Source organism: Canis aureus, chromosome 3, assembly GCF_053574225.1.
Source record: "Canis aureus isolate CA01 chromosome 3, VMU_Caureus_v.1.0, whole genome shotgun sequence".
In the NCBI taxonomy this organism is placed as follows: domain Eukaryota; kingdom Metazoa; phylum Chordata; class Mammalia; order Carnivora; family Canidae; genus Canis; species Canis aureus.
Window position 1 is genome coordinate 14,361,920 of NC_135613.1, and position 16,205 is coordinate 14,378,124.

At 37.0% G+C, this 16,205-nt stretch overlaps 1 protein-coding gene across 1 annotated transcript in view; it reads left to right on the forward strand.

Moving 5' to 3' along the window:
- Nucleotides 1-16,205, forward strand: part of CNTNAP4 (contactin associated protein family member 4) — a 242,322-nt gene that overhangs the window by 123,571 nt on the left and 102,546 nt on the right. The window contains exon 4 of the mRNA XM_077890879.1: nt 961-1,108. Coding sequence (XP_077747005.1) covers nt 961-1,108 — 148 coding nt within the window. The remainder of the gene's footprint in view (nt 1-960; nt 1,109-16,205) is intronic.

The following is a 16,205-nucleotide window of genomic DNA, read 5'->3' on the forward strand; positions in this document are numbered from 1 at the left end:
AGTCATGCTCAGCACACCTACCAAGAGCTTTCTTTTTTCTTTCTCTCTCTCATTTTTTTTTTTTTAAAGATTTTAGTTACTTATTTGAGAGGGAGAAGCAGACTTCCTGCAGAGCAGAGAGCCTACCCTAGGTCTCAATCCCAGGACTTGAGCCGAAAGGCAGCTGCTTAACCTACTGAACCACTCAGGTGCCCCAGTTTTCTACCCTTCTGACCTTTAATTCCTCATCTGCACTTTGTGCTAGCAGAGTATCATTCTCAAGGTCTTTCTAGCTTTCAAATTCTAGAGTCTGTAAGTCCAATTACAGGTCTTTCCAAATTATTATTGCTTCCAATTTCCCTTAACAATTTTTTTAATACGGGTGCTTTTGTTTTATTATTGTTTTATTAAATAACTTTGATGTGAAGCAGTTCCTAACATGCCTGGCAGTACTGTGAAGTTGGAACAGCCTATTATCAGAGTGCTCTGAATAGAGCGTTGGGAGGTACTTTTGTTTATGTTAATAAGAGGAGAAAATGAAACTAGAGAAACATGTCCTAACTTTTATCATTCATCAGTGATGGGGGCAGCTTCTTTGCTGAATCAGATCCTGCTTCTTGAATCCTGGAAGAGGATTTTCTCAATTTTTTTGGTGCCGTTTACAATGTTAATACCTTTTAAGTTTAATTTGAACTTTATAGAAACAAAGTTTATTGAGGGTATCATTGTTGAAAGCTGGTTTAGTGGGAAGGTGGAATTTCAACTACTCTCAATATAAAGAAAAGCCTGGGCAATTGTATCTCCTACGGATGGAGGGACATTACTATGTAACTGGGTATATAAAAATACGATTTTCTTGAAGAAAGTAGCCATTTTTACAGTAAAGAAAGGAAGTCAGACATTGCCCATGGATGTTTCTAGGTCACAGAGTGAAACGGATATTCTCCAGGTACATTGATTTCCTTCTCCCTTTTCTTTCAGGGCTTTTCAGGAAATGCAAATGCAGACAGTGTTGTGTACTACAGACTTCAGCCTTCTATCAAAGCCCGATTTCTGCGCTTCATCCCTTTAGAGTGGAACCCCAGGGGCAGAATTGGAATGCGGATCGAGGTGTTCGGATGTGCATACAGTAAGTGTTTATCTAACACACTGACATAGGTATCAAAGGAGATGTTTTGAAAGCCAACCTGCATGCTGAAGTTGACTTTATAGCTATGTAAAGAGATATAAAAACAGGAATGATTTTTGTAGAAAGCTTTTTTCTGCCCATACGTGGCAATGTTGACTTTAACATTTAGCTTTATATTTTAAGTCAGAAATGGAAGCATTTTATAGATAGATTGATCCATACGGAGATAGATAGATACAGATACCTGTTTATAGACATATGTGAATCTATTTATCCAAATTTAATATTATTAACTAGACCCTGATTTCAAATATTAGAGTTTTTCCCCCCGTGGGCTATAGTTGATGATGTTTCACTTAGGCATTCTGAGTTTAATAAAAGATATAGTGTTCCATTAACCAGTCAAATGTTAGGACACCAAAGAATGTCTCTCTAGCCTAAAAATAATATGCCGTGTAACTCACTTATAAACGTGCTGTGCCTTCAGCATAAATTCATAGGAAAGATAAAGACTTCTGCCAAAATATAAAATGTGTTTGAAATACTTTCACATAAAAAATGGTAGAAACCACAGATTTCACTTCGTCTCCTCTTAATGAAGTATTTTATTATATCTTTTTGTGGGGCAGGGGCCTAAGAGTTATTGATAGCCTACCTCAAGCCACATTATCCTGTTATTTGCTCTTTTATTCTAGAACAATGAGTTAGTTAATATGATCTACAATTATCAGATAAACAGTCTGAGGTTTGGAGAGATTCAGTAATTTGCCTGGTGTCTCACACCTAGCACACAGAAGAATCCAGAAAAGAGCCTGCGACTGTTCTTCTAGTAAACGTTTAATTTTTTTAGCCACTAAAGCTTCTTTTCCACACGTATTTCATCACTTTTTGATGTAAATCAAGTTAGGTTCTGGTTCACTTTATTGGCATGAAGGGAAGGCATGTCACAGAGAGGGCAGGTAATTTGTTGATGTTATCTAAACTGTGTCAGACAGACCATGTTGTACAGACTGCAGGTCTCCTTGCAAAGATTGGTGATGTTCTCGGCACACTCCTCCACCATCAAAGGTAACTGATCAGCCTTCTGTTCTCACCAGGGCCTACAGAATAGTGATCATAGTATGATATCAATAGTACTACTAATAATAGCAATTACACTAATATTAAAAGTATTTTTTTAGAGATTTTTAAAATTTATTCATGAGACACAGAGAGAAAGAGATTCAGAAACATAAGCAGAGGGAGAAGCAGGCTCCCTGCATGAAGCTCGATGTCAGACTCAATCCCAGGACCCCGGGAACATGACCTGAGCCAAAGGCAGATGCTCAATCACTGAGCCACCCAGGTGCCCCAATAGTATTAGAAATAGCAACGTTTTCTTGAGTACTTACTATATGTCTAGCATTATATTCACAGTTAGTTTATAATTTTTTTAAAAGTCCAGGTAAATATTATTAGATAACTGTTGCATTCTCCCACTTTGAAAATGAGGAGGCTAAAAGCTCAGGGAGGATGGCTTGCATAAGCCACACTGATAGGAAGTGACTGAGCTGGGTTCACAGCCAGGTCTGCATACTGAACCCAAGTACAGACTCAGGCTCCCTCCAGCTGTTAAATCACAGAGATGAATTGGGCAGCTTACTCTTAGTCTTCCCACTTCTTCTCTTGGCCTCAACAGTTTAGCTGAGCTGCTCCTATTATGTATTAGCTCCTCCTTTGCAATGATCCATTTGAATAAAATCATCCTTTAAAAAAAAATATGCCACCTCGAATTGCAGTTCTGGAACGCAGAACCAAGGCAGTCGGTCTCATTTGTCTTTGGATCATAGAGTTTAGCAAAGCCTGTGCTACACAGTGGATAATTAGCAAAACATATTTCAAGTGGTTCATATTTATAGTTCCATTCTCTACTTAGAGCATCTACCTTGCAAAATATTTATCACAGTACAAAAATAGCTAACAGTTTTTGAGCACTTTACTCTGTCAGATATAGTTTTTATAGACTTTCTAACTTAATCCTAAAAATCAACCCATCTAATAGAGTCTTAGAAATATTAAGCAATTTTCCCAGTCATACATACTTAATACACATCCAATCTAGGATGTAAATTCAACATTAGTTGAACAAGACTGTTGACACTGTTCTTCCAAAACTAAGGCACCACTCATGATGTTCCCATGGTCGTGACTGCTGAGGAATAGGTTCCTCTGTGTTCTCTCTGCCACGCGCTTCATGATGACTCAAATCTCCCTCTGCTTTCATTGATCTGCAACCCTAGGAAACCGTCTTTTTCCTGTGGCTTCAGCTGCTTTCTCTTGCAGTGAGTTCGCTGTCCACGCATTTAACCAGCCACCACTTCTCACTGATCCACTGTTGAAGTAGCTTTTCCGACGGCCAATAAGACTTTAAATTCAAACACTTTAAATTAAACCCTGTTAAAGGGTACGACAGGACTCATTGTAAAATGACTGTTGTATAATATGGGATAAGAGAAAAACATAACAATGGAAAAATACTCTCGTAGACAACCTAAAATAACCTCAAGATAGGTCAGGTGTCAGTGCTTTATGGGAGAGTCTTTGATCAAATGGACTTCAGTTCTTGGGTTATACTTCTATTTTCCACCTGTTCTTAGCATCAGCCTTGCAGAATATGAATTTACTAAAGCATGATTGTATGTAACCATCATATATTAAATAGTTAATATGTATCAGTTGTTTCCTTTCTAGGCATTTTCTGATTGAGTCCTAACAATACAGTGAAGTATGAATAGCTTGAATATTACCATTTTATTCAGGAGTAAGAGGAGAGGGACAGAACTGTCTGTTGAACGAGCCCTGTGGCTTGCTCTGGGTTGCCTGGAACAGAAATAGGTGGCACCACTAGCTTCCTTGTCCTCAGAAGGAAGAGCTGCAGGTGCTATCAGCACAAGAACAAAGCTGCAGGATTTTGTCTGCAATTCCCCTGAACGGCCCAGATCAAAGATCAGCCTGGATTTTCTTCAGATATATAAGGCCATTCTCCTAAACTCTCTATAAAAAGGAGAGGTGGTGTTAGAAGTGGTCAGGGTTTCCCTCCTGGATCACAGTCACAGACTACCTCTCCATGCTGGCAGTTAAGTGAACCTCTTGTGAAGGCCTGGAGGACTGCATGCGCCCCACTGGCCTGTGTGTCCATGGCACTTACACCAACTTAATGTGACTCTTGGGCTTTGCCTGAGCCACTCACTTAAGAGTGGTGTATACCAGGATGCTTCAAGTCTCTTGATGTGGGATAGAGTGAACCTTAGAGAAATTAAGAACTTTGTCCAGAATTACACGGATTGCATGTGTTAGATCTAAGATTTAAATTCACATCCGTTACTTTCCAAAGCCTGTGCTCTTGACACATCTATATGAATCATACATGCATTCACCTTTTAAGTATTTATTGACACTTGGTGAAAGAGAACTCTACTAGGTATTGGGTGTAGGGATAAATTCTAAAATAATGGCTATTTCTTAATGGGAATTATTATTATATATAATTTTTTTGCATCTTAATTCTAGGTTTATTCAATACAGTCCTTTCACTCTACACAAGGCACAAATGCAACATTATCTAAAATGCCACAAAGTTACAAAAATCAAGACAAAATTGATAGTACTGATGTTCAGTAAAAGCCAAGTCAGCAATGTACCTGTTGCCAAGGTAACCCACAAGACTACTATGTATAACGTTCAGCAGGGGGATCTATGATGACCCTACAGAGCTGGCTCTCAGCTTGCTTGTTAACTTAAGTGAGAGAAAGGGAGATCTGGGTTGTGGGTTGTGTGCATGAGTTCATGTAAAAACAGAACCATTTATGGCAACTAACATGGAATGTTTGACTCTACAGGTCAGAAGAGACAATGTCATAAGAATTCTACAGACTCAATGTAAAACACTGTATCATGAGTGTAGGATAAGAGGAATAAAGTGATTGATAAATTGAGATTAGTATAAATGTTCATAGCAAGAGGTTTGAAACTAAAATGCAGATATTTTCACATGGGAGCCTTGGAGGTTAGTCCAAACAGGAGAAGGGGCATACCCTCATCGAGAGAAGAGAATTGCTTGGAGGATGGTTTGTATTTGAGAATGGTCATTTAGGCTGAAAGGGCACACACATTGGAGGTGGCAGCTCAATTGGGAGGTCTCTGATCTCACGTGTGCAAGTGACAGTGGAACCTCGTACCAGAGGACCAGCAATCAGGAGAGAGGGTTCTCTTGAGTCAAATCAGACTCAAATATACTGAGGATGTTGAATGAAGGGAACTTAGTGATTACATGGGAGGATCCTTGCGTTATAAGATTGGAATAAGCATCTGGAAAGTGGTGCCGTTTGCTAGGAGGGCCAGTGGAGAGAGAATGAATGAGCTCCAAAAGGGCACACGGGAGATAATTCCATTGCTGACTCGTTGAATGCATGCCTAGGGAATACAAAAGGTTGGAACTCTAAACCCTCTCAGTCGAAGGTATATAATTGAAACCTATATGAATATCATTGTTATTAAATCATAAGTTTCTACGTACTGCATTACTCTTAAGAATAGAAGTATAAAGTGCTGTGTTTGGACAACTACTCCTGTCTCTGAAAAGGAGAGATGCACTTCTATCATAACCAAAGTGGGTTCTTTACATTGTTTTTCAGGGATCATGCATTTGTATGCTGGGCCCCCCTTGTGTCTTATGTGTGTGTTCACCGAAGTTATAGGTGCAAAAGCTGCTCCTATGAATATTGCAGGGACGGTGGCTATTGTGAGAGCCACACATAATTTTATTACCCTCTGTCCGGGTGAGTTAGGCCAGTAACTTGTTACGAAGGAACATCAAGTGAATGGAAAATCCATATCAAAGAGCATGTTCTACTTTTATGTTGGGAAACTTGGAAGTTGTTTCCTGAGTAATGAGAGTAGTAGAAGCTAAATTTTATGGGTTCAAAGAGAAAGTATAAATTTCAGATGTCTTGGCCATAGCAGCCATGAAACATGTTTATAGAACTAAACAAGAGATGTAGGTAAGGAAATAACTTGTGGAAGAAAGAAAAAGAAGAGAAAATGTTTGACAGTAAAGAAATACCACTCTATGAAATGTCCCAAAAGAAAGTAAACAATGGTAAACAGAGGCAGAGAGAAAGGGTACAAGACTGAGTGGAAATGACTGTGTCTGAGATGTCCTTCGGAAGTGGCAGTGAAGCCACAGGAGATGTTATTATTTAATTGTGGATTGGGATCCCTGGGTGGTGCAGCGGTTTAGCGCCTGCCTTTGGCCCAGGGCGTGATCCTGGAGACCCGGGATCGAATCCCATGTCGGGCTCCCGGTGCATGGAGCCTGCTTCTCCCTCTGCCTGTGACTCTCCCTCCCTCTCTCTCTCTGTGTGACTATCATAAATAAATAAAAATTAAAAAAAAAATTTAATTGTGGATGAATTGCTGCAACAACTACCCTTAGTGTAAATCTGAAGCTCCTTTCATGTAGTTGTTATGTAAATGTCCTCATTTTGTGACCCCAATCCTCCTTTCCTCATCCTCAGCACAGTAAGAGCATCCAGCTATCTAGCCATATAGAACCATTTTCATTTCTTCAACATGCCATGATTTCATGATGTTTCTAGACTTGGGATCTTTGCACAGTGCCCAGGGCAATCACCACATGTGCAGCCTTCATTTCTCCACTGAGATAAGTCTTTCACTAATCACCTTTTCTCAGCAGAGAAATCACTGTCTCTGAGAACTTCCCTGACACCCCACTTTTGGGTAAGAGGACACTTTCATCTGCTCCTGGAAGAGCTTTTCTGCATGCATTATACCGTATTGTAGTCAGATGTTCCTTCTTTGTTCTGAGTCTTCTGAGTAGGTGAATGAACGAAGGGAGGCAGGGTTGGTGAGCCTCAGGAGGGCTTTTCCTGCCAAACCAGAAGCATGTGCAGCCCATGAAAGATCAGACATCTTTCAAATGAGAAGACTAGAAGAGAAGAGATATATAGAAGTATAGAAACTATGTAGAATATAGAAACTGTTATGTTTATTTGCTTAAATCCAGACTGTTTAAGAGAAAACAGTGGATTCTGTTTAACAAATGGAAGTAAGTCAACAATTACAAAACTCATGTCAACTTAAAAAAATGAAAATATGCATTTTATAATGTAAAAAATATTGAAAGCTGGAGTGACTTCTATCAGTAGACTTCAGTTTGGAAAACATATTAATAGGAAATGCAGGAAAGCAGCCTGAGAAGTGTAAGTTCTAACACTGAGAACTGAATCATTGTCTTGTGTCTCTTCAGGACTGGTTTCTTATACCACATGTCCAGTTAGGGGGAGAAATGAAAAGCAGTAAACTTTTTGGATTTACTCTAAATAATAGTTATAATTGAATTCAATGCATATTTATTAAGCAACTCCCACATGTTAACTGCTAAATACTTGACCAAGGTGAATTAAATACAGTCCCTGCACTCAGATTATTGATCAGCTAATACTGTAGCTGAGGAATCCTATTTTTTTTTTTTTTGCCAAATGTTTAAAAAGTAGGTAGATTTCTGGTTGGCCTAAAAATCAAGGAGGATAAATTCTAATTCTTTGTTAAATTTGTAGTCTTAAGATTTTAATCTGATAAGTGAGGTTATAGTAAAATTAAAATAAGGTTAGCTCTTAAATATCAGAAAAAAAGGAAACTATGAAACCCGCTGGGATTATGTCACAAGAACTCAGCAGGCTCTCAAGTGAGCAGGCTCTCACTGACCAAAAATGGAAATCTTATAGCATCAGGAAGGATAGTAACAAGAGTTTTGCCACATATTAAATATGTTTAAGTGAAAAGGTTCATGACAGTACTAAAAAATGAAAATCTAATTGGTTACCTATGAGAGATATGAAGGAACCAACTCATTATTTTGAAAATTGATAAATGAAGGGAAACATAAAGAATTTATCATACCTTTCCCATGTGATCTGTACTTCAAAGTAACCAAATAGAAGTCAGAGAATTTCTCTTTCAAGGTGTACTCCAGGTAATAAATAAAGAGGGAATAATAGAATTAGCATATTCCCACCTTGCAATCCTAGATAAATTAATAGACCAAGTCAGTGATTATAAAAGTTAATGAAAAGATGATTTGCTTTTCAGTACCAGTCCTAGCAGAATCATTTTTGTTGGGCTAGCTTGCTGTAGTTGTAATCCCTGGGGGAAAAAATATACTTAAGAAAACCTCCTTCAATTCAAAACAGGATGAAACTTGACAAGATTTGATTCTTGAAAGAAGGAAAGGAAGCTCTGGGAGATCCACATTTAACTGACTTTTTCTTAAAAACACATCCCAGTTTTCAGACATCATAATACTCAGGCAGAAAGCAGCCAGATTTTACTGGGCTGAGGAAGCCGAGTTCAAAGTTCAAGGTTGCCAGAGTGGTTAAAAATTGGGGTGGAATCCTGAAAAGAAAGGGGTCAGAGAGGGAAGGCCTCAACTCCTGCACAGAAACTCTCCTTTAGTCCTTGGCTGATTTGGGAATCACACGTGCCCAAGATGCGATACCAAGGAGCCCAGATGAAAGCAGGATGGGAGAGGTCAGGTGCTAAAGACTTCAGCATCTATCTAGTGCCTGGAGGAACACCTTTGGAAAAAAATAGAGTCCTGCCAATCTAGAGGGACTTGTTAAATATCTTGGGCTTTTTATTTTATTGAGAAAGCACAATTTACTGACAGATATCCTAATAACTCTGCCAGGATCCTCACAACTGCTCTGAGTAACTGCCTCTTGAGGGTGCTACCTCCAATTTTATATATATATAAATATATTTTTTTTAATTTATATAAATTATATATTTATATATAATTATATTATAAATATAATATATTATAAAAGTATAATATAATATAATTATACTTATAATATAATAATTTATATTTATAATATAACTATATATTATAGTTATATTTATAAATTATAAAATAAAAAAATAAAAAAATATAAATTATAAAATAGTTATATTATAGTTATATTATAGTTAATAGTTATTATAGTTATATTTATAATTTATAAATTATAACTCATTTATATTTGTTATAATAATTTATAATTATATTATAATATAATGTTTGATATAATATATTTATATTATAAATATAATTAATTATATTTATATATATAAATTTTTTTATTGAAGTTCGATTCGCCGACATATAGTATAATACCCAGTGCTCACCTCGTCAAGTGCCCTCCTCAGTGCTTGTAACTGGAAAGCCAGAAGGCATTCCTTTAGGAGTAAAAACCAATATGAGGACCATTTGCTATGTCCTAGAGATAAGGATGAAACCAAAGTAGACTCGTGCCAATGAAACCTAGAACCAAGCTTTCCCAGAGTCAAGATGATCTGTGGACTTCTCCCATTTCCATCCTGCTGCCTCCACCCCACCCTCCCTAGTCTCCATTCTCCTACCTCTCCTCACTTCCCCTTCCCCACCTTCTCCTTCCCTCCTGACCCTCGCCATTTACAAAGGTGGGCATTTACTCAGAGTAAGTTTCATTTTCTTGAAACTGTGGTCCCCAACCAGTAGCCTAATTTAGATCTCACTGTTGAACACTGCTGTACAAGCCCTGCCCTTTCACGCTCCACTTACAGTTTAGTTTGTAAGTATATCTGTACATGTGGGATGAGTTGCTTGATCTCTTTCTTTTCCTTCAGATTGGGGGATCCATGAAGACAGAATATGTTCACTGTTGCAACACCAGCTCTACTACTGGCTGGCTCTACACCAGCCAGTCCTACTCTAGGACTCGGCATAGTAAATGTTCAGTAACTATTTGCTAAATGGATGAACTAAGAAAAACATCCAGTTAGCCAGGATAAAAACTGAAAAATGAATAAATGTATAAAAGCCACAGATGTATTACACATACAGTAGCAGTCAATTAAAGAACCGTGAGATGACTATATGAGATTTCGAATGTTAGTTATTACTAAAAAGATAATAACAGCATATAAAATATGTAATAAATGAGGCTTTTTGATGATTGCATTTGAAACCCACAGCTTCTTGTGTGGAATAAGAAATTGGACTTTTTATCCACGTATTCCAAATAAGGAAATTGAGACTCAGCATTTAAGTGACTTCTGAGGCATTATGAAAGTTACAAACAAATATTAGAAACAGAAATACAGCTTATGCCCTCCTGTGACACACTCCAGTGTCCTTGATGCAGTAGGTGTTATCCCTTTCAAATCTATCAAAAAGGTTAGTTTAGACAGATATTTAAGTGGCAGCGATCTTGTTTGTTCATATAACCTCCTGGAGTGTTATCACTGATCTTAATTCAGTCTATTTAAAACCATGATAGTAAAGTCACCTTTTCCCTGTGGCTATATGCAGCACTTGATCCTGTACCATCTTCCTTTTTATTGTATTAATTCTGGTTGTTTTATACTTAAAAGTCCCTTAAATCATTCTGTGTTTCTTGACACTACTATGCAAAAATAGTACAACCTATTTCCTGTTGATTTCTCAAGTGCTTGGTCTCTCCTTGCCATCTCTTAAAACCCATTTCAGTAATGCAGATCTCAAGTGCCAATACATCATGCTGTTGCTTTCATATTTCACCGTATAATAGTTTAACGGCGACTCAGTCTGATTTATATTTCTTAGAAGTCAAAATTGGACCTCTGTTTGTTTAGAAATTTGTAGGTACTAATTTTCAAATAAAGAAGCAGAGTGCCCAATACTGGAGCTTGTCTGTTTGTTTAGCCCAGAAGAGTTTGGTCCATTGTTCTTTCTCCATTTTGAGCAATTTTTTTTTCTATTTATATTTTGGGGTGCTTCCCACAGAATTAATAGAAGGCTCTCGTGTCTTTTTCAGGAACTCTTTGATGACCTTTAATAAGGTCAATTTTCTGTACTAAAAGATTTGTTTTGCAACTCATGCATTTCCTATCCAGGTTTTCTCTTTTATGTTTCTTAGCCAATGGACCTCATCAGTGATGCGGTGATTCACAGTTTAATTCACAGAACCAATTTCTCCCCAAAACATCTTTCAGGACAACCCACTACCACCTCCATAGTTTTCTGCAGCTATCACTTACAGGGTACATAAATACATTTGTTTTCCGTGGTACAATTCAATATGCAATGAGCTTATTCACTTTCAGAGAAAAGGTCTCTTTAACCTTCTTGTTCTTCTTGTCAGATAATCCTCATGCTGTCATCTGCTCAGGTTCACTCAGGAATCTGTTTTCCTGGGTGTGGTTCTCAGTTTATGGAAACCCCAAGAGATTCTTCTCAGTTGATTCTAACATGAATGGGCCATGGAGCTCAGTTAAGAAAGGATGCTGTTGTATAGGTTTTTCTTAGTAATCCACTTAGGGAGCAGGGAGGACATTGCTTTTTCAGATAGCAACCTCACATTTTGCAAAGTCTCAAACATCTGGAGCAGAAGTAGGATGAGAGAAGGCTACTGAGTCAAGTGGACGATATTATAATGAGAAGTGTGTTTGCATGTAAAATATGTACATATAGAAGAACAGTTCGCTGCTCACAGAGGTAAATCTGCAATTTAGTTGACATCCTTCTCTGAGGCTGAGTGGATCACGTCCTCCTGCAGATGTTAGAAATCATTTGGACCCAGCCCCAATGCAGAAAGCAAAGCTCCAACCGCTGGCATGAAAAAAATCACATCTTGGGGATGTGCATCTTTTCCATTAGAATGGAAGCTCCTTGGGAAAAAATATGCTTTGTATTTATGCATTGCTGTATCTTCCACTGTTCACAGGGAGCTGTCCATAAATACGTGCTTGCAGAAAGGAGCGCGGAATACACATTGCAGCAATGCCACTTCTGACACAACTCCCTGAAAGAAATTTGAATATTTTCTATTGGAAAACTTTCATTCCACGGGAGATTGTATTTCTGAATCATGCAAATAAAGCAGTCTATACCTCTTTCCTGGGGTTGCAAGGAGAATTGATATGAGAGTAGGGCCTATAGTCTTTGTGAGTCTGTTCTTTCCTTGGTGCCTGCTATAAATGAAAAGATTTGAGATGGAGGTATTCACTGAGGAGGATTCAGGTCACCAACAATTGCCATGGTGAGTCAGCTCAGGCATTAGCTGACAGATAGAGAAAGCCACAGAACCCACAGATGGCCTCAAATCATTCTTGCTGCATAACCTGGCAGTGACATTGATAATTGAGCATTTCTCATGCTCTTCAGAAATTCATTATTTTTTAAAGAGTTTATCTTTTAAACTAAATACACCAAATGTATTTATTAAATTATTTTTACTGTGCCTCTTTCCCTGCCCAGTGTTCTAACAATAAATAACAGCATTAGCATTAGTAGTAGTTAATGTTTATGGAGTTTTAATTATGTGCCAGTAATTCTTCCAAAAATTATACAGATACACATTCATACAACAATCCTATGAAGAATATACTATTATTATTCCCATGTTATAGATAGGAAGCGGGCACAGGGGTTAAGTACCTTGTGTCATTAAGGGACCTGTAACTACATTACATGACATAGGCGCTTACAGGTATGATTAAATTAAGGATCTTGAGATAGGGAGAGTAGCCTGGATTGTCCAGGTGGGCCCAGGGTAATCACAAGGGTCTTTATAAGAGGGAGATGAGAAGATCAGTCAGAGAAGAAGAGCGAAAACAAGGTGAGGGATTTGAAGATACTATGATACAAGTCCTATACGTGAAGGAAGGAGTCATGAACCAAGGAATGTGGATGGTCTCTAGAACATAGGAAAGAGGAAGAAAGGGATTATCTTCCAGAGACTTCAGAAGGAAAGCAGCTCTTGCCAACACCTTGATTTTAGGACTTTTGAATTCCAAAACTGGAAGATAAGAAATTTGTATTGTTTCACATGACCAAGTTTGTGGTCATTTGTTGCATCAATAATAGGAAACTCATACACTTGCCCAAGCTATAGTGAAGATGCAAACCCACACAGACTAGTTGTTTTAACTACTAAGCTACATTATAATAAAAATCTATTACAAATGGCTCAGAAGGGGACTAGCCTGAGGGGGATAAATGTGTCAGAACAATTTGCAACTTGTTACTAGAAAATTAGAATTTATGTCCTCCCTATAGTGAACAGGGTATGACAGGGCCACACTATTAATATTGATAGTAAACCAATCATTGAAAATATAACCTCAGTTATTAGCCTAGTAATGAGCAGATTTACCATTAGAAAAATAATTGTCAAGTAACATGTCTCCTCCTACATCTTTGGACTGTAGGTCTTTTACTGTTAAGATTTTATTAACTTCTGATTTCTAGTTTTTCTTATAGTCAATTTTCTAATACCTCTCTTTTCCTATTTATGGATTTCAACCATGTACAAAGGATTCTTTTTCTGAAAGTGTTTGACAACAAGATGAGCATAAGTGTGATTCTATTAATTGACTATTACTTTGGATGCTTATTTTAGTGTTTCTAAACAAATAAATGTTGAGTTAAATTGCTTTCATTAATGGCCTATACTTATCAAATCTTTCATAAGTTAGTTTCAGAGTTGTTATGAATCATCTTAATCATCATTTTTCTTTTGTGAGAATGTATTTGCATTGGTAGTGTTCTTTATGGAATAGTGAAAATAAATTTGCCTTGAATGTTACTGGTGATGGCTGAGACTTGAAATGTTGCTTCACCAGTCAATGATGGGAAGCCCAAATTGTACTTATCGAGTTAATAATGTTGAAAGTAAAATTTTCAAAAACAGAAAACCATGACTTTCATTCAAATACAGAATAAACACACATGAAAGATGTATTTGATTAATTAAAGAAGGAATCAGAACGATGGTAAAGCTAGTTGAAAGAAGATTCAAGAGACTGGGTGTAGATAGGAATCCAAGAAAGAATGTTGGATTACCATCACTAGGTTGGGTACATAAATGGTTAATGTCCAACAGGGCAATAAAACCATAACCCTAGAGCCATTTGTATTTCTACTGGGGAAAAAATCTACAAATTAACATGTATCTTAACAAAGTCTGGTCCTAATCTGTAATAAGTAGTAAAATCAGACATTTATTAATTCACCTGGAATTAAATAATCTTTAAATGGGCCTGTGAGGAAATAGTTCAATATGACATTGAAAGGATGTGAAGTTATGCCTTTGGATTATATCTAGTTATTCCAATTTTTCTTAACAGTGGATAAGATCATTTTCAAGAGAAACTACAAACCTATCTCTCCCACCAGCATCCTTAGAGAGCTAGATTCTGATAATGAATTCAAATTCATTCTGTCTTCCTCTTTTTATCTCAAGATTTTTTTCATATAGTTCCATATTTTCATATCATTAACTGTATGTGCCACAACACAGTGTTTTGTGATTATTGTTTAAAATTGTATGCTTTTTATATATGCTTTTTATGTTGTGTAGGTAGCTTTTTATAACAGAGACTTATATTAGACTCATTATAAGTGAGTCTTTTATCTAAAGTAATACTGTTGGGAATCATCCTGAATTTTTTCTTTCATGAAAATTCTTGTGCATATATTGCACGTATATAAGTTGTAGTTTTCCTATGCTGACATTGTACTCAGATTCTGAATTATATTTAGCTTTTTTTCCCTGAAGGAACTGTTCACACACATGCGAAGTCTGTGTTGGTGTGGCAAGAGGTTTATTGATTTCCCACTTAAACTATTTTCTTGCTTTTGACCCATTTTCAAGGCAAGCCCTGATCACTCTTCGTCCTCCTCTGAGAGTTGAATTACTGTCACCATATTTCTCAGCAATCCTCAGAGCTTCCTTTTATGACAGTGAAGAAGAGAAAGTGTTGGGAGAATATCTAGGTTTTGAGGAATTTACATGTCCTAAGAGTAATTCTAAAAGTTTATGGGGACATGTATAGGATTTGAAGACAGGTGGGGAATAGGAAGGTTATTGGGGGAGGTTTCTAGATCAGAGAACTGAATTTCCCCAACTACCGTGACTAAAGAAACACAGTCTTTTGTTAATCTCCATCAGTCTGTCATGGTTGTTTGCTTGCTAAGCAGTGTCCATTTTCATGGAATGTCAGCTCCGTGAGGGCAAGGGCCATGCTGGGAGTGATTACTCTCTTTATCTCAGCATCTAACCCAGGGCCTAACAAACGATGCGCCAAATAGATACTTGTTGAGTGAATGCCTCGCGTTACTTAGGTAATATCTGTACAGTAAGAAGATAATAAGTAAGAGTGAAAGAAAGTGACCAGTGGCTTCAGTTTAAGAGATGGTTCAGTACACCATTGCTTCAGATATCAATTGTCTGATACCTTGTTCACTATTCTTTTTCTTTTGCTGATGGAAATATTCTAGGCACAAAAGCTTTAGGTGCCATGAAGGGTGAATATGACAATTATGAAAATAAGAGTGAAGAAGAGAAAAAAAGAAATAGCAGGCTAAAGTAACACAGGTTGAACCTTTACTGGAAAAAAATTCTCTTGGTAGCTAATTCCAAAAATAGACTTTATCTAAAATAAAATCATTATTATGATGGTTGCCTTTAAGCAATACATTAACTCAGAGATAACTGCATGGCTCCAAATGTGTCAGCATTTAAAGTCTGTCTTATTGAAATTTTCTTAATTTATTGTAATCTAATAATCATAGAACACATTATTTGTATTTGACACAGAGTTATGTTTTTACCATGAACATTCATCCAGCTATATAACAAGGAATAATTGTTCAGTTAACATTATTCTTTCTACAGAAGTGCAATGTTTATTCATGTGCATTTGGTGAATGAATTCTTTATAAGCACATTAACAAGATGTGGAAAAAATCAAACCTCTGAATTTTCAAAAGATAGCTGCATAAAATAGTTGAAAATTTTTTCAGGGGGTGGTGAGTATAAATGGTTCACATTTAAAATGATAGATATTCTGAATGAAATGTATATTTGGGCATACAAGTAGCTGTAATAATTTTGTCAAATGAAACAAGATGAGTAAACTTTAATGTCATTTCATTGACTTGAAAGAGTCTGCTAACCAGTTGAAAAATAGCTTCATTGGGTTCCCCTAACCTCTTCATTTATTACATAAATGTAACTCAAGGGTAATTGCCTTA